The 18,881-nt window shown below is 41.8% G+C and overlaps 1 protein-coding gene across 2 annotated transcripts in view; it reads right to left on the minus strand.

Annotated features, from left to right (window-relative positions):
* The window catches only part of sema4ba (sema domain, immunoglobulin domain (Ig), transmembrane domain (TM) and short cytoplasmic domain, (semaphorin) 4Ba), a 226,821-nt gene that overhangs the window by 46,707 nt on the left and 161,233 nt on the right, over positions 1–18,881 (minus strand). For both annotated transcript variants that reach the window (XM_061925239.1, XM_061925237.1), the window contains exons 3-4: positions 5,390–5,550; positions 1,319–1,381 (exon numbers count right to left, since the gene is read on the minus strand). In XM_061925239.1, the coding sequence (XP_061781223.1) occupies positions 1,319–1,381; positions 5,390–5,550 (224 nt within the window). The remainder of the gene's footprint in view (positions 1–1,318; positions 1,382–5,389; positions 5,551–18,881) is intronic.

An 18,881-nucleotide genomic window follows, 5' to 3' on the forward strand; every position in this document is an offset into this window, starting at 1 on the left:
GTCTGGCATTCTGCATCTTCCTTTTCACAATACCCCACAGATTTTCTATGGGGCTAAGGTCAGGGGAGTTGGCGGGCCAATTTAGAACAGAAATACCATCGTCCGTAAACCAGGCACGGGTAGATTTTGCGCTGTGTGCAGGCGCCAAGTCCTGTTGGAACTTGAAATCTCCATCTCCATAGAGCAGGTCAGCAGCAGGAAGCATGAAGTGCTCTAAAACTTGCTGGTAGACGGCTGCGTTGACCCTGGATCTCAGGAAACAGAGTGGACCGACACCAGCAGATGACATGGCACCCCAAACCATCACTGATGGTGGAAACTTTACACTAGACTTCAGGCAACGTGGATCCTGTGCCTCTCCTGTCTTCCTCCAGACTCTGGGACCTCGATTTCCAAAGGAAATGCAAAATTTGCATGGTTGGGTGATGGTTTGGGGTGCCATGTCATCTGCTGGTGTCGGTCCACTCTGTTTCCTGAGATCCAGGGTCAACGCAGCCGTCTACCAGCAAGTTTTAGAGCACTTCATGCTTCCTGCTGCTGACCTGCTCTATGGAGATGGAGATTTCAAGTTCCAACAGGACTTGGCGCCTGCACACAGCGCAAAATCTACCCGTGCCTGGTTTACGGACCATGGTATTTCTGTTCTAAATTGGCCCGCCAACTCCCCTGACCTTAGCCCCATAGAAAATCTGTGGGGTTTTGTGAAAAGGAAGATGCAGAATGCCAGACCCAAAAACGCAGAAGAGTTGAAGGCCACTATCAGAGCAACCTGGACTCTCATAACACCTGAGCAGTGCCAGAAACTCATCGACTCCATGCCACGCCGCATTAACGCAGTAATTGAGGAGCTCCAACCAAGTATTGAGTATTGTACATGCTCATATTTTTCATTTTCATACTTTTCAGTTGGCCAACATTTCTAAAAATCCCTTTTTTGTATTAGCCTTAAGTAATATTCTAATTTTGTGACACACGGAATTTTGGATTTTCATTTGTTGCCACTTCAAATCATCAAAATTAAATGAAATAAACATTTGAATGCATCAGTCTGTGTGCAATGAATAAATATAATGTACAAGTTACACCTTTTGAATGCAATTACTGAAATAAATCAAGTTTTTCAAAATATTCTAATTTACTGGCTTTTACCTGTATTAGTTTCAACTTGTACATTGAATTGCTAAAGTAAACAAACCTTTGCGCGATATTCCATATATTGTGCTTACATGGAAAGTCACAAGTTGACAGGAAACTTCCAAGGCGTGTGTAAACATTATGTCGAGTGTTTGACTTTTACGAAGAGCAGCAGTCCACTCACTTGCAGGTCTTTTCCTTTAAAACTGCACTCGCCTCGCTTCCTCTCTGGAGTTTTCCACGTGAGCTGGAAACGGGACAGAAATAAAACACCAGTGTGATTTAAAGAGGCTCGGGGACACCACTCTTGACTTTTAAGACGATATTATAAGACCATGCGCAGGGTGAGAGATAGAAAAAGGATTGAATGAGCGTACTTCAGAGATCATAAAGGGGTGAAATATTACAGGGAATTGGACATTTTCCATGACAATAAAATTCAAAATGTACAGGTTTGTCCATAAAGAGAACTTTAATCTTTGCTAAATCCATTGGGTTGTACAATCGTACCTTGACACACCGCGCTTCAAATAATGCAGCTTTTAAGATTGTCACACACACACTAGGAGTGGTGACATTTGTCCTCTGCATTTAACCCATCCCCTTGATCGCCCCCTGGGAGGTGAGGGGAGCAGTGAGCAGCATCAGTGAATCATTTTTGGTGATTTAACCCCCCAATTCCAACCCTTGATGCTGAGTGCCAAGCAGGTAGGTAATGGGTCCCATTTTTATAGTCTTTGGTATGACTCGGCTGGGGTTTGAACTCACAACCTACCGATCTCAGGGCGGACACTCTAACCACTAGGCCACTGAGTAGTAGTTTTATTACTGTTGTTTTTGCTTGCTCAGTGGCCTTGTGGTTAGAGACTGAGACTGCAAGGTCGTGAGTTCAAACCCCGGCCGAGTCATGCCAAAGACTATACAAAATGGGACCCATTGCCTCCCTGCTTGGCACTCAGCATCAAGGGTTGGAATTGGGGGTTAAATCACCAAAAATGATTGGCGAGCGCGGCCACCGCTGCTGCTCACTGTGAACATGGGGATGGGTCAAATGCAGAGGATAATTTCACCACGACTATCGTTGGGACTTTGACTTTAACTTTACCACATAGCGGATTTTATTTGATAATCTTTTCTATTTTTTAAAGCATATTCTACAATTTTTTGGTCCAAAATTAAGCATTTTAAAATCAACTTAAAATATAAATATTACATTATTATTAGCCACTAGAGGAGACCAAACTGTGCATTACTGAAACATTTACTGTATTGGATTAAAAGAGTGTAAAGGTGACTAAATGCTGCTATTTCATGTCTCCAGGGCTCGTACAGTGTTGTAGACAAGTGTTTATGCTCTATGAAAATATTGAATTTATGATTAATAATTATAAACTTTTCAGAAGTGTTAAGAAAAATAAAGAAAATACGTGAAATATGTGATGTGTCATGTTGGATTTGCATACATATTGTAAATAAACTTCAACCAACCAACCAATGATTCCTATTTTGCAAAAATATACTTATCGCAGTCGTGTCCGTAACCAATTAACAGCGATGACTGTATTGTATTAATTGAATTGTATCATTTTAGATCAAATTTAAATTTAAATCAATCTGCTAATCAATCAACCAATAACAACACTTAAAGTCATATAGATTTAGAAAAAAAACCCAAAACAAAAAATATGAGTATGACAAAAAATGTAATCGTTATGATTTTTTTTTTTAGGATACGAGCTGTCTCTTGGCTACTTGTTATGTTTTAGGTTGCGAGCAAACATGTGGATAATGATAACCACAGTGAAAAGCTTTATCTTATTGCTGGACAGCGACATAACTTTGTTTCCTAAACAGGGGAATAAAGAAAGTCAGAGCACAGAACAGAAAAAAGAAGAAGTGGATGATATTTATTAAATTAAAGGGGAACATTATCACAATTTCAGAAGGGTTAAAACCATTAAAAATCAGTTCCCAGTGGCTTATTTTATTTTTCAAAGTTTTTTTCAAAATTGTACTCATCACGCAATATCCCTAAAAAAAAGCTTCAAAGTGCCTGATTTTAACCATCGTTATATTCACCCGTCCATTTTCCTGTGACGTCACACAGTGATGCCAATACAAACAAACATGGCGCATAGAACAGCAAGGTATTGTCACGGCCAGGGCGCATTGGAATGCGTCCTCATCCTTGCGCGCTGCAAGCACCGCGGGACACGCCCACGACTGTGGCGCAGATCTAGGGACGCGCCGCGCGCGTCTCCGCCCTGCAGCTGCCGCCAGCTGCAATCACTTGCCGGCAATCATCACACCTGCCTGGAATGAAGGAGCTGCCTTCATAAGCCTGGACATCTTGGCATGCCGGCGCCGGAATATAATCATCTGTTGGCGTATAGTAAGCGATCATCCTGCTTGATGCAATACTGTTCTCTCTGTCTGTTTTCCCTTCCGTGTTTCATTGTCGTGTCATCCTACTGCAGACCTCCGTTCCCGTGTTTTGACGTTGCTGTGTGTCTCGTCATTTCTCGTCGTCGTTCCCCTGCTTCTCGGACTGCTCCTTGGATCTCGACCTCCCGCTTGGACACGGATTCCCCTCTTCCCCTGGACTTCCTCATCTCTCGTTCAACACTTGGTAACGCACACCTCAGTTAAATACTACACATAGTCGTACACCATACACACTCTTGGATTTTGCCACACTCCATTTCCTTAGTTCATATATTTAGTGTTTATTATTATATATATTACTATATATAATAAATCATTGAACATTACGGCCATCTAGTGTCTGTTGCCGTCACCTCCTCTGCAAACCTTAACAGGTATAGAGACATTAGCTCGGATTCAGACTCGGATTTCAGCGGCTTAAGCGATTCAACAGATTACGCATGTATTGAAACGGATGGTTGTAGTGTGGAGGCAGGTAGCGAAAACCAAATTGAAGAAGAAACTGAAGCTATTGAGCCATATCGGTTTGAACCGTATGCAAGCGAAATCGACGAAAACGACACGACAGCCAGCGACACGGGAGAAAGCGAGGACGAATTCGGCGATCGCCTTCTAACCAACGATTGGTATGTGTTTGTTTGGCATTAAAAGAAACTAACAACTATGAACTAGGTTTACAGCATATGAAATACATTTGGCAACAACATGCACTTTGAGAGTGCAGACAGCCCAATTTTCATTAATTAATATATTCTGTAGACATACCCTCATCCGCTCTCTTTTCCTGAATGCTGATCTGTCCAGTCCAGTTGGAAATGCATCTGCTTTGAGTGTCGCAGGATATCCGCACATTCTTGCCATCTCTGTCGTAGCATAGCTTTCGTGGGTAAAGTGTGCGGAACAAACGTCCAATTTCTCGCCACTTTGGCATCTTTGGGCCACTGGTGCAACTTGAATCCGTCCCTGTTGGTGTTGTTACACCCTCCGACAACACACCGACGAGGCATGATGTCTCCAAGGTACGGAAAACAGTCGAAAAAACGGAAAATAACAGAGCTGATTTGACTCGGTGTTTGAGAAAATGGCGGATTGCTTCCCGATGTGACGCCATGTTGTGACGTCATCGCTCCGAGAGCGAATATTAGAAAGGCGTTTAATTCGCCAAAATTCACCCATTTAGAGTTCGAAAATCGGTTAAAAAAATATATGGTCTTTTTTCTGCAAAATCAAGGTATATATTGACGCTTACATAGGTCTGGTGATAATGTTCCCCTTTCAAGAAATGGATAACCAAAAACATGACCGACATTGTAGCTAAAGCAGTTTCAGCGTAGCACTGCAAGTTTGCACCAAACTGAAGTTAAATGTGTTGACAACGCCAGAGGTGTCAAAATAATATCTAAACGGTCCACATTCATCCATTTAAATTTGGCAAAGCCGCTGATGGTGTGTTTGATGGAGAAGCAGCTAAAATGAGACAAAGTAAAAGTCCCCTGTCCATTGTAAATGCTGTACATTACTGTCACATTACTTCAGAAAACTACTGTAGTTATTTCTACTACAATCTATTGCATTGCTTGTCATACAAAATTCCTTATTCAAACGTTTATTTTTATTTTTAATAGGTTACATGTACAAATGGTGCTGTTTTGGGCAATGAACCAACAGTGGTATCCTGAGGTACCGCTGCACATCAAATTTACACTCAACTCGAATTATTTCTCATGAATCCCTGCAGAAAGTGTCCAATTTCATATTTCCTTATATAAACCTCCGATAGAAAGAAATGACGACATCGTTGCGTTCTTACGTTTCTTTGCAGTTTTGCCGCACTGATGTCCGAGAGGTTGAGCGCAAACAGAACCTCTCGAGCGCCGACGTACAACGTGTCATCTTCTTTACTGAGCAGGAGAGATGTGAAGTTGAAGACACCGCCCACTGAGAAACGCCTGGATGTCCTCTCCTCCGCATCTGTAGAGGCAGAAGCAGTGGAGAAGAGATGAGCAATTCATGACGATTAAAGTAACAACAGATATTGTGGACCAGATCTTACAAATATTCTCTGTGATTGCCAAGAGTTCCAATATTTGTATCCCGATACACTTTTCCACTTTGTATCAGTCCATCTTAGATGAGCTCGGGCCCAGCAAAGCCGGCGGCGTTTCTGGGTGTTGTTGAGAAATGGCTTTCGCTTTGCATAGTAGAGTTTTAACTTGCACTTACAGATGTAGCGACCAACTGTAGTTACTGACAGTGGTTTTCTGAAGTGTTCCTGAGCCCATGTGGTGATATCCTTTATACACTGATGTCGCTTTTTGAACAGAATCGGTGACAAAGGGCAGCCTTGGCGGAGTCCAACCCTCACTGGAAACGTGTCCGACTTACTGCCGGCAATGCGGACCAAGCTCTGACACTGATCATACAGGGAGCGGACCGCCAAAATCAGACAGTCCGATACCCCATACTCTCTGAGCACTCCCCACAGGACTTCCCGAGGGACACGGTCGAATGCCTTCTCCAAGTCCACAAAACACATGTAGACTGGTTGGGCAAACTCCCATGCACCCTCAAGGACCCTGCCGAGAATATAGAGCTGGTCCACAGTTCCACGACCAGGACGAAAACCACACTGTTCCTCCTGAATCCGAGGTTCGACTATCCGGCGTAGCCTCCTCTCCAGGGTTGGACTCCGCCAAGGCTGCCCTTTGTCACCGATTCTGTTCATAACTTTTATGGACAGAATTTCTAGGCGCAGTCAAGGCGTTGAGGGGATCTGGTTTGGTGGCTGCAGGATTAGGTCTCTGCTTTTTGCAGATGATTTGGTCCTGATGGCTTCATCTGGCCAGGATCTTCAGCTCTCGCTGGATCGGTTCGCAGCCGAGTGTGAAGCGACTGGGATGAGAATCAGCACCTCCAAGTCCGAGTCCATGGTTCTCGCCCGGAAAAGGGTGGAATGCCATTTTCGGGTTGGGGAGGAGACCCTGCCCCAAGTGGAGGAGTTCAAGTACCTCGGAGTCTTGTTCAAGAGTGAGGGAAGAGTGGATCGTGAGATCGACAGGCGGATCGGTGCGGCGTCTTCAGTAATGTGGACGCTGTATCGATCCGTTGTGGTGAAGAAGGAGCTGAGCCGGAAGGCAAAGCTCTCGATTTACCGGTCGATCTACGTTCCCATCCTCACCTATGGTCATGAGCTTTGGGTTATGACCGAAAGGACAAGATCACGGGTACAAGCGGCCGAAATGAGTTTCCTCCGCCGGGTGGTGGGTCTCTCCCTTAGAGATAGGGTGAGAAGCTCTGTCATCCGGGGGGAGCTCAAAGTAAAGCCGCTGCTCCTCCGCATCGAGAGGAGCCAGATGAGGTGGTTCGGGCATCTGGTCAGGATGCCACCCGATCGCCTCCCTCGGGAGGTGTTTAGGGCACGTCCGACCGGTAGGAGGCCACGGGGAAGACCCAGGACACGTTGGGAAGACTATGTCTCCCGGCTGGCCTGGGAACGCCTCGGGATCCCCCGGGAGGAGCTGGACGAAGTGGCTGGGGAGAGGGAAGTCTGGGCTTCCCTGCTTAGGCTGCTGCCCCCGCGACCCGACCTCGGATAAGCGGAAGAGGATGGATGGATGGATGGATGGATGTCGCTTTTTGATGCAGTACCGCCTGAAGGATAGAAAGTCACGGGCTTGCCGCCTACGTGCAGTGATTTGTCCAGATTCTCGGAACCTTTAGATGATATTACGGGCCGTAGATGGTGAAATCCCTAAATTCCTTGCAATAGCTGGTAGAGAAATGTTGTTCTTGAACAATTTGCTCAAGCATTTGCTCACATAGTGGTGACCCTCACCCCACCCTTGTTTGTGTGGAAGCTGCTTTTATACCCAATCATGGCACCCACCTGTTCCCAATTAGCCTGCACACCTGTGGGATGTTCCAAATAAGTGTTTGATGAGCATTCCTCAACTTTATCAGTATTTATTGCCACCTTTCCCAACTTCTTTGTCACATGTTGCTGGCATCAAATTCTAAAGTTAATGATTATTTGCAAATGTATTAATTTTTTGTCAGTTTGAACATCAAATATGTTGTCTTTGTAGCATATTCAACTGAATATGTGTTGAAAATGATTTGCAAATCATTGTATTCCGTTTATATTTACATCTAACACAATTCCCCAACTCGTATGGAAACGGGGTTTGTATATAAACTGTTTTTCTTTACCATTTACACAACGTGCCAACTTCACTGGTTTTGGATTTTGTAGACGCTTTGGACCTAAAATGACCTTCGAGACAAGAAAGCAGGACAGAGACGTGTTTCTGCCACCGTGGGTGCCTGGCTGTGGTCCAAGCACATTAGCGCCTCCTGACTGCAGCCAGGGGTTAAATCACCAACTCTCCTAATCACCGCTTTATAAGCTCATGTGTTTGAGATTTGTAGCTGCCTGAAGGCCTTTTTTATTTGCCTGCCAGCATGAACAATCTGCCTTAAATGCATGCCAGCATAAACACTTGGAGTGGAAACCTTCAAGGTGATATAAGACCTTTGCTTGAGCATGTTGATAACTGGTGAAAGAAGTCTATTAATTCTACTAAAGGAGGTTTGTTCAAACCCCTGACAACCCGGTCAAATTTTTGTCATTTGTTATGTCCACTATAGAGGACACTGTAGTGTGATACCTCAACTTAAGAGTGTTTTGAGATAAGAGCTGTCTCTCGACAAATTGTCATGCTTCAAGTTGCAAGCAAAATGTGTGTAAAAAGCATCCCCGCCATTAGTTGGCGTAGCTAATGTCACAGTGAACCCGGTAAGATCCGCCCCAAATCATCTGGTCTTACTTGCTAGCATTAGCTTATAGCTAAAGATAGTTATAACTTGGTTTTTCCAAGCATTGGAAGGAATAAAGTGAGTGTGAAGGGCAGTGCTGAGGAGAAAAAGAAGAGGATGATCGTGTCAGGCTTGTTACTGACAATTTGGTTATTTTTGGGTTTTCCTCTGTTTGGGTTGATTTCCTTTCAGCGCTCTTATTTTGGTTCCATTTCCTGAATGTCTCCCTGAGCACTCGTTTCTCTCACCGGCCCCTGATTGGCAGCCTGGCACACCTGGTTGCAATTGCCAATCAGGCTACTATTTATGCCTGCCTCGCCTTCCAGTCAGGGCTCGATGATTGCATCCTGTTGCGTGTTTCCTGTAACCTGTTATCCTGGTTCCTGTTGGCTGTGCACTTAACCAGTTGCACTATTTGTTTTTTTGACATTAAAGTCATGTTTTCCTGCGCTACGCCTGCCATCTCTGCAGATCTCAAGACCGACAGCAGTCCCTGACAGATTGAATTGAAGAAATAAATCATCAAAAACATGACAGCGCAAAGCAATTTGAGCTTTAGCATTAGTCTGCGCCCTATCAAAGCTGAATGAGTCTAACGCCAGCCAAGAATGTTAAAATAATATCTTAACGGCGGACATTTATCCATGAAAATATGGAAAAGCTGCTAATGGTGTGTGTGTCAAAGGAGCAGAGAAAATGAGATTCCGTAGAAGTTTACTCTCCAAGGTAAATGATCTACAATATTATTAGATTACTACTACTGTAGTTTTTAGTACTACACTCTATTGTATTGTTGTTATACACTATGTCTTACCTAAACGTTTGTTTTTCTTTTTAAATGCATTTTACATGTTAAAATTGCGATGTTCTAGGGGGGCACAAAATAAATAGATTTCAATCAATTTCAATGGGAGACGATTTGAGATACAAGTGTTTTGAGTTAAGAGCTTTGTCACAGAACCAATGAGGCACTATTGTATGTGTTATTTTTTTCTCGCTCTGCAAGAGCGTCTGTATGCCTTATCGCTCCATCCATCTATCCATTTTCTACCGCTTGTCCCTTTCGGGGTCGCCTATCTCAGCTACGGGGTACACCCTGGACAAGTCGCCACCTCATCGCAGGGCCAACACAGATAGACAGACAACATTCACACACTAGGGACCATTTAGTGTTGCCAATCAACCTATCCCCAGGTGCATGTTTTTGGAGGTGGGAGGAAGCCGGAGTACCCGGAGGGAACCCACGCAGTCACAAAGAGTACATGCAAACTTTATACAGAAAGACCCCGAGCCAAAATACCTTTGACAAAATAAAAAGTGAATTCTAAGATGTGAGCCAACTAGTCAGTCTGTATTTTGGTTTCTATAATTGGGCCTTTACATCAATTCTGAAAGGCTTGGCTGATCAAAACCTAAAATACTTTTGGTAATAATTACAAATCAAAGAGATTCCAACATGCCCTGCAGTGAACGTGACCTCAGACAACTTCACCTCAATCGCGAGCGCTGTGGGGGTTGAGCGACTTTCTGGCCCCATGGGGAACAATAGAGTCCGTGGTCATCATAGCGGTTAAATGTGTGCTTCAAACCTCCAGAGGTGGATGTTTGCGTACCGTACACCAGCGGGACTTCTCTCGTCTCCTCTTCACTATCATTACAGCACGTAAATGCTGCTCCGGTAATGCAAGCGATAGGGGGAAAAAAAACAATGGAGGGCCACTAATTGAGGATCGTTAAAGGAGAAGGGCTCGCAGCCACACATAGTTTAACATTTCGAATGTCAGGAAACATAAATCATCAGCCGGCATGGATACACCGGCTAATGCATTAATCCTTTGTAGGGCTGTTAACTGTTTAATGGCATCGTTTAACTGCAGCTTTTGCCCGTGCTACAGTATCTCACAAAAGTGAGTACACGCCTCACATTTCAGGAAGCGGGAAGGGACAAAACCAGGCAAATTAAACTTGGATATACTTTAGAGTAGTCCGTGTACAGCTTGTTTAGCAGTTGTGATTGACCACGCACTGAAAATGAGTCAACACACTGCTATAAATATGAGCCAACAGAAGTACATACCAGAGGTGTGGACTCGAGTCACATGACTTGGACTCGAGTCAGACTCGAGTCATGAATTTGATGACTTTAGACTCGATTTGACAAAATGTAAAAAGACTTGCAACTCGACTTAGACTTTAACATCAATGACTTGTGACTTCACTTGGACTTGAGCCTTTTGAATTGACATGACTTGACATGACTTGCTACTTTCCCCAAAACCCAAAGATGAAAAAGTTATTCGGGAGCGCTCCGTATTTTTCATTGTGTACTTGTCTATCAGCGTTGCGTGTGTCAGCTGGTGTGGTCTCAGTACAACAGCCAATCAAATTAGATCTACTTTGTTTTCATCACACAGCATTCATCCAATCAAATTGCAGGACAACCAACGAAGAAGACATGTCCAAACCACACGCCAGTGAACAAAAAATGATACCTAAAATAATTTCGTTTGGGTATAAAAATTACGAGGTGGTCAACACAAAACGGTTTGCAGTATGCAACACATGCGGTTCCAAAATGACTGATGGAGAGGCAACAACTTCCAACTTCGTCCGGCATTTGAAGTTGCACAAAGAACGGTAAGTTTTGAATGTAAGATAACGTTTATTGGCTGAGTAACGTGACTTTTATTTGCTGTGTAGTTAAATCAGTGAGGCTGTAAACTCACTGCTAACGTTATAACGTTATTGCAAACACGGGAATCTGTTGCAGTTCACTACCTTATTCATACTTTTTGTTCAGTGATTTTTTTTAAGCAGGGTTACGTTAGTCAATATATCACACGTAACGTTAGACGGCGGTCAGCAGCACCGCGTATTTTAGCCACCTAAAAAAAGACAAAAATAGTAAAATAAAGGTAAAATAAATACTACGCCCCCATCGTGCACAAATGACTGACAGACTCTTGGCTAATTTGGTCTTTTGCAAATGCAATGCAGCATAGGGCCCTGACATATAAAAAGTACAACTTTTTTGTTATGTTCACGTATATGTCATGTTTTTTCAATGTTAACACTTTTGTACAAATAAGTACATTTGCACTTTATTTTTCAATGTGTTTGTTCTGTAAAGGAATGAGTTAATGTTTAAAATGACTGGTTAATAGTGCTATTATAAAGTGCAATGTCAGCACAATTTTCTTTCCTGCAATTTCAAATGCACTTGTTTTAATAAATAAATACAGCGTTTGAAAAGCATACACAATCTGTGTTAATATATTAGTCTGTGGTTAAAAGGACTTGAAAGGACTCGAAACTCAAAATGCAGGACTTAGGACTTGACTTGAGACTTTCCAGTCTTGACTTTGGACTTGACTCGGGGCTTGCCTGTCTTGACTCGGGACTTGACTCGGACTTGAGGGCAAAGACTTGAGACTTACTTGTGACTTGCAAAACAATGACTTGGTCCCACCTCTGGTACATACACATCACAGTGAACCTCACTATTGTTATGCAACACTGCCTTCATCTTTTTGGGCTTGGAATTCACCAACTTGTAACGGGAATCCTCTTCCACTCCTCCACATTAACCTCTTAAGGCCCAAGCTGTTTGTTTACTCTCTTTGCTTTTTGGGCTTATTGGACCCTAATTAGAATAAAAACTAAGAATTACTTTTGATTAGGGCTGGGCGATATATCGATATACGCGATATATCGCGGGTTTGTCTCTGCGCGATATAGAAAATTACTATATCGTGATATCGATTATGAAATGGAGGAATAATTAATTCCCAAGAAAAACAGCAGGGGGTCCATCGTCTGGCGGTGGTTTGGCTTCAAGTGGGAATATGTCGAACAGACAACCGTAATTTGTCACGTGTGGGGCAAACGTGTTGCTATAAAAAGTAGCATTACTGCTGTAACAAACAGTTCAGAGTGACCCAAGTTACCGGCGTGTGTTAGGTAAGGAGGAGGAGTTGCCGTAGGGCTGTGACGTAGGGTGTGTGTGGTTGTGGAAGGAGGTGTGTTGACATTAAAGAAGCGGTGGCTACCGAACCTGCTCTAATGTCTCCCGTTTATTTGAAAAGTCACCCGCTAGACAAGGAAGAGGGCTTACTCCACACGTCAATACCTCCGTTTGGTGCCACACGTCCACACCATCAAAATGCAGAGGCAAACATTTCCACATCAACACCGTATGAAAAAAATAGTGATTTTTTTTAGTTGTAATTTCCTTCTCTGCATGAAAGTTTAAAAGTAGCATATATTAATGCAGTATGAAGAAGAATGTTTTAATGTAGACAGATAGAATCATCATACTGCTGTGATGATATGCATCAAGTGTTCATTCAAGGCTAAGGCAAAATATCGAGATATATATCGTGTATCGCGATATGGCCTTAAAATATCGCGATATTAAAAAAAGGCAATATCGCCCAGCCCTACTTTTGATATGATGTACTTAGTCCATAAGTCCCAACAATAGACACACACACACTAGGTGTGGTGAAATTATCCTTTGCATTTGAACAATCCCCATGTTCACCCCCTAGGAGGTGAGGGGAGCAGTGAGCAGCAGCAGTGGCCACGCTCTGGGAATCTTTTGGTGATTTAACTCCCAATTCCAACCCTTGATGCTGAGTGCCAAGCAGGGAGGTAATGGTTTCCATTTTTATAGTCGTTGGTATGACTCGGCCGGGGTTTGAACTCACAACTAGGGATGATGTTTGATAAGAAATTATCGAGTTCGAGCCCATTATCGAATCCTCTTATCGGACCGATTCCTTATCGATTCTCTTATCGAATCCAGATAGGTTGTTGTATATGGAAAAAACCCCACAATATTTGGTTTAACAAAAGCTCACTTTTATTTTATAAGAAAAAAATAAAATAAAATAAATAAATAAATATTGACTGTTACCCCCCTTAAAAAAAACAAAACAAAAAAACATTGTTGTTACCCAAAAATATATACAGTAACACAAAAACAACCTGTCTCTGTGATCACTATTGGTGTATAAATAATAATATAGTGTTAAATAAAATCAGTCCCTTGGGCACAAAACTGAAAATAATACAGCTTTCCAAAAAGTGCACTTCTGCTGCTATTGGAACATACTAACTACACACACTATGACACTAAGAACACCACAGTCATCAATCAACAATTCTTCCCCCCTTACATGAGAGCGAAGCCTGGCAATAATTGCATATTGCCTGTTCTGCCCTCACTATACGTGTTGAAGTTATACAGCTTGGCAGACAGCTAACAAACAATCCAAGACGTCTAATAAAGATCCAAAGCAGATTAATCCATTTAGGCTCTTTATTGTTGTTGATCTTGCTTTGTCTTTTCCGATCTTTACTTTTGTCTTGCACTGGACTGTTATTTTTTTTTTTTTTAAACTGAAATACACACAATGACAAATGTATAAGCTATGTGATTCAATCAACATACTGAAATGTAATATACAATATGTAAATATTAGCTTTACACACATATACAGTACTATCATCAAACAAATACTTCTGAGTGTTGAAACTATTTCGATGGTGGAAATATAAGACTGGCAGCCATTTTAAGTCCTCAAAACATCCATTGAAACAGTGCACAAAAATCGTTTTTCAATAAACATCTTAGTATCAAACTTAACCACTTTCCACCTTAATATTGAGTTACATAAACAAGTTAAACAGTTTACTTACAAACTTATCTTTTCCAAGGTTTGTAAGAGCTAACACAACTTGTCTACTTCTCAATTGTCTCAACCCGGAAGTGCCCAAACTAATGAAGCGTAGTATTTTCATATCGCCACAAGGTGTCAGTAAGAGTCTGCAATCAAATGGACATAACATTGCAGGGCCCACAGGGCATTTCCTGTACGGGGGAAGGGATTTGTTCCCAGGGATTCGAATAAAGAACCAACTCTTTTTCTTTACTATAGTGGCCTCGATAACGGGAACCGGTTCTCAAAAAGGGATTCGAGTCCATGGAATCGGTTCTTTTCTTATCGAACAACCGGGAAAACCGATTTTGAACATCATCCCTACTCACAACCTTCCAGTCTCAGGGTGGAGACTCTAATCACAAGGCCACTGAGTACATTGACATCACTGGTAAAGCTAGTGATTGTTATGTAACAACGTCACCACTCCGAAGCAGAATCCAGCTTCCAAAAACAACATCCAAACCGAAACTGGAAGATTGAGCATTACCCCTACTCACCAGAGGTGTGGACTCGAGTCACATGACTTGGACTCGAGTCAGACTCGAGTCATGAATTTGATGACTTTAGACTCGACTTGACAAAATGTAAAAAGACTTGCAACTCGACTTAGACTTTAACATCAATGACTTGTGACTTCACTTGGACTTGAGCCTTTTGAATTGACATGACTTGACATGACTTGCTACTTTCCCCAAAACCCAAAGATGAAAAAGTTATTCGGGAGCGCTCCGTATTTTTCATTGTGTACTTGTCTATCAGCGTTGCGTGTGTCAGCTGGTGTGCTCTCAGTACAACAGCCAATCAAATTAGATCTACTTTGTTTTCATCACACAGCATTCATCCAATCAAATTGCAGGACAACCAACGAAGAAGACATGTCCAAACCACACGCCAGTGAACAAAAAATGATACCTAAAATAATTTTGTTTGGGTATAAAAATTACGAGGTGGTCAACACAAAACGGTTTGCAGTATGCAACACATGCGGTTCCAAAATTACTGATGGAGAGGCAACAACTTCCAACTTCGTCCGGCATTTGAAGTTGCACAAAGAACGGTAAGTTTTGAATGTAAGATAACGTTTATTGGCTAAGTAACGTGACTTTTATTTGCTGTGTAGTTCAATCAGTGAGGCTGTAAACTCACTGCTAACGTTATAACGTTATTGCAAACACGGGAATCTGTTGCAGTTCACTACCTTATTCATACTTTTTGTTCAGTGATTTTTTTTAAGCAGGGTTACGTTAGTCAATATATCACACGTAACGTTAGACGGCGGTCAGCAGCACCGCGTATTTTAGCCACCTAAAAAAAGACAAAAATAGTAAAATAAAGGTCAGTTAAAATGTATACTATATTATGAATATGTGTACCATTTTAGCTAGCTTTCTGACATACTGTTGGTTGTTTACCTCAGTGGTCCCCAACCACCGGGCCACGGCCCGGTACTGGTCCGTGGATCGATTGGTATCGGGCCGCACAAGAAATATATATTTTTTTAATTAAATCAACATAAAAAACACAAGATACACTTACAAGTAGTGCACCAACCCAAAACAACTCTCTCCCCCCTTTTGTTCTGGGCATTGAACATGAAGACTCTTCCTTCACTGTTCCGAGTGGCCATGAGAGTCTTGGCAGTGCCTGCCTCCAGTGCTCCAGTGGAGCGAGTTTTCAGCCATGGTGGCATCATACTACGCCCCCATCGTGCACAAATGACTGACAGACTCTTGGCTAATTTGGTCTTTTGCAAATGCAATGCAGCATAGGGCCCTGACATATAAAAAGTACAACTTTTTTTTTATGTTCACGTATATGTCATGTTTTTTCAATGTTAACACTTTTGTACAAATAAGTACATTTGCACTTTATTTTTCAATGTGTTTGTTCTGTAAAGGAATGAGTTAATGTTTAAAATGACTGGTTAATAGTGCTATTATAAAGTGCAATGTCAGCACAATTTTCTTTCCTGCAATTTAAAATGCACTTGTTTTAATAAATAAATACAGCGTTTGAAAAGCATACACAATCTGTGTTAATATATTAGTCTGTGGTTAAAAGGACTTGAAAGGACTCGAAACTCAAAATGCAGGACTTAGGACTTGACTTGAGACTTTCCAGTCTTGACTTTGGACTTGACTCGGGGCTTGCCTGTCTTGACTCGGGACTTGACTCGGACTTGAGGGCAAAGACTTGAGACTTACTTGTGACTTGCAAAACAATGACTTGGTCCCACCTCTGCTACTCACTGAGTCTTACGTAGACTTCCCGTATTTTCAGCCCTATAATCCGCTGATTTTTTTTCCCAAGCTTATAAAACGCTGCGGTTAATTTATGGATTTTTCTTTGCTGATGGAAAAAGTTTTCTTATTTCACTGACAGACACTGAAAATGTGTTCTATTGTTTGTGCTATGGCGCCATCTTTTGGACAAGTTCGCAAATGTATTCCCAGTTTCATTCTTCGAACCGGAAGTATAACTGTTCATAGCGTTTTCATCACTCCAAGCAGCATTTGTAAGTTTTACAATATAACTTAAACAATTCATACTTACTAAATTGTCCTATGTGTGATGTCTGTAGAAGTGTTTTCATGCATATTTGTACAAGCTATCATAATGTAATCAAGCTAGCGTCATTAGCAACAGCGAATATGCTAACACATTTACATGTCTGTTGCTGTCAACGCTGACCTCGACAGTTGGTCACTTAAAGACATCAATGTGAAACATCAACAACAATAACGATTCTACGATTCGACTATTTTAATAATCCAGTAATCTATCGATTAGTTTGTTCAAATGATCTATTAATGGGATAAAACACACTTTATAACCTCAATGCGTGTTTTAGGGCAAATAGTTGAAATAACAATTTTTCTAACAAGTCCACATCATTGACATTGAAACTGCATTTTTAACATGTGTGCATTAATAAAAAAATGTAAATAAAAAACTGCCGCACCGATCATTACACCCACACGCATTATGTCATAAAAATACTACAGTTTTTTGTAGTACATTCAATTGTATTGTGTATCAAACAATAGTTGAGGGTGTACCCGGTGTTGTAAAATACTGCACTGCAGAGGCCCACCTCAGTACCAAGGTGGTACCAAGTATGGATCAGAGCACTTAGACTCGTCAAACAAACCATCAACCACGCATGAGTGCGCCTTGAAACACGACATGCCCTTATCACCTCAAAGGTCGAGGTCACAAAAGGTTAAAGCCAAGCATTTCTGGGAGGTCAAACTGGGCTGGAACCAGAAAAGGCAATTATGGAAACAAAAAGCTGTTAACAACACCACCTGGTTTATTACCTTTAATTACTATAATTAGGCCAACTAGAAAGTAAGTATAATTAGACAACATGATGCCAGCAGTAGATAAAGACTCAGTATATAAACCAGTATATACACATTTTGTATGTAGCTTTGAGTTTTAAATAGAGATGTCCCGATCCTGTAGAGCAGTGTTTTTCAACCTTTTTTGAGCCAAGGCACATTTTTTTCATAAAAAAAATACGGAGGCACACCACCAGCAGAAAAGGTTAAAAAATTAAACTCCACCAGGTTGTCGTGCCTTATTTTGAGTTTGTTGTTGTTCCCTGTGTGTATTGCTTTAGTTATTTTGGTGACCTTTCCTGTTTTGTTGGTTTTCTCCTGTAGCAGCTTCACGCCTTCCTTTGAGCACTATTGCCTGCCCCTGCTTTGTTTTCTCAATCAAGACTATTTAAGTTGTGCGTACGCTATCCTTCTTTGTGGGGACATTGTTGATTGTCATGTCATGTACGGGATGTGCTTTGTGGACGCCGTATTTGCTCCACACGCTGTAAGTTTTTGCTGTCGTCCAGCATTCTGTTTTTGTTGACTTTGTAGCCAGTTCAGTTTTACTTTTGTTTTACATAGCCATCCCTATGCTTCAGTGCCTTTTCCTAGCGGGACTTGCCTTTTGTTGATTTTTGGTTTAAGCGTTACATACCTTTTTACCTGCACGCTGTCTCCCGCTGTGCTCTGCCTATTGGGATCACGACAAACCATCCTCGACGCGTTCCGACTTCTACAAAGCAACGAACTACCTGCTGCCACCTATTGATATGGAGTATTACATGGCTCTACACAGCACAGGCGCTAGACAACGGCACATTATTATGACTATTGATTTTCAAAAAATATTCTTTGGACCAATTAGGTGAAGTTGCATAATTTCCCACGGCACACCAGGCAATATATCACGGCACACAAAGTGGTTGAAAATGACTGCTGTAGAGCAGTTGTCCCCAACCACCAGGCCATGGCCCGGTACCGGTCCGTGGATCGATTGGTACCGGGCCGCACAAGAAAAAAAAAAAAACTAAAACTAAAAATAAAAAAAATATATATTTTTATTTATTTTTAAAATTAAATCAACATAAAAAACACAAGATACACTTACAATTAGTGCACCAACCCAAAAAACCTCTCTCCCCCATTTACACTCATTCGCACAAAAGGGTTGTTTCTTTCCGTTATTAATATTTATGGTTCCTACATTATATATCAATATAGATCAATACAGTCTGCAAGGGATACAGTCCGTAAGCACACATGATTGTATTTTTTTATGACAAAAAAAAAGCAGATCATCAAAGCAAAATGCTTGCCTTCTTTCTTCCTAATCTGCTACGCGCAATCATTTGGTTCAGAAAATGTTGTCTTTGGACGCACAAAATCCTTAAAATTACCACAAATGCGTCAGGACGGAGAGCTACTAGAATTAAAG

This window comes from Nerophis lumbriciformis, linkage group LG29, assembly GCF_033978685.3.
Source record: "Nerophis lumbriciformis linkage group LG29, RoL_Nlum_v2.1, whole genome shotgun sequence".
NCBI lineage: Eukaryota > Metazoa > Chordata > Actinopteri > Syngnathiformes > Syngnathidae > Nerophis > Nerophis lumbriciformis.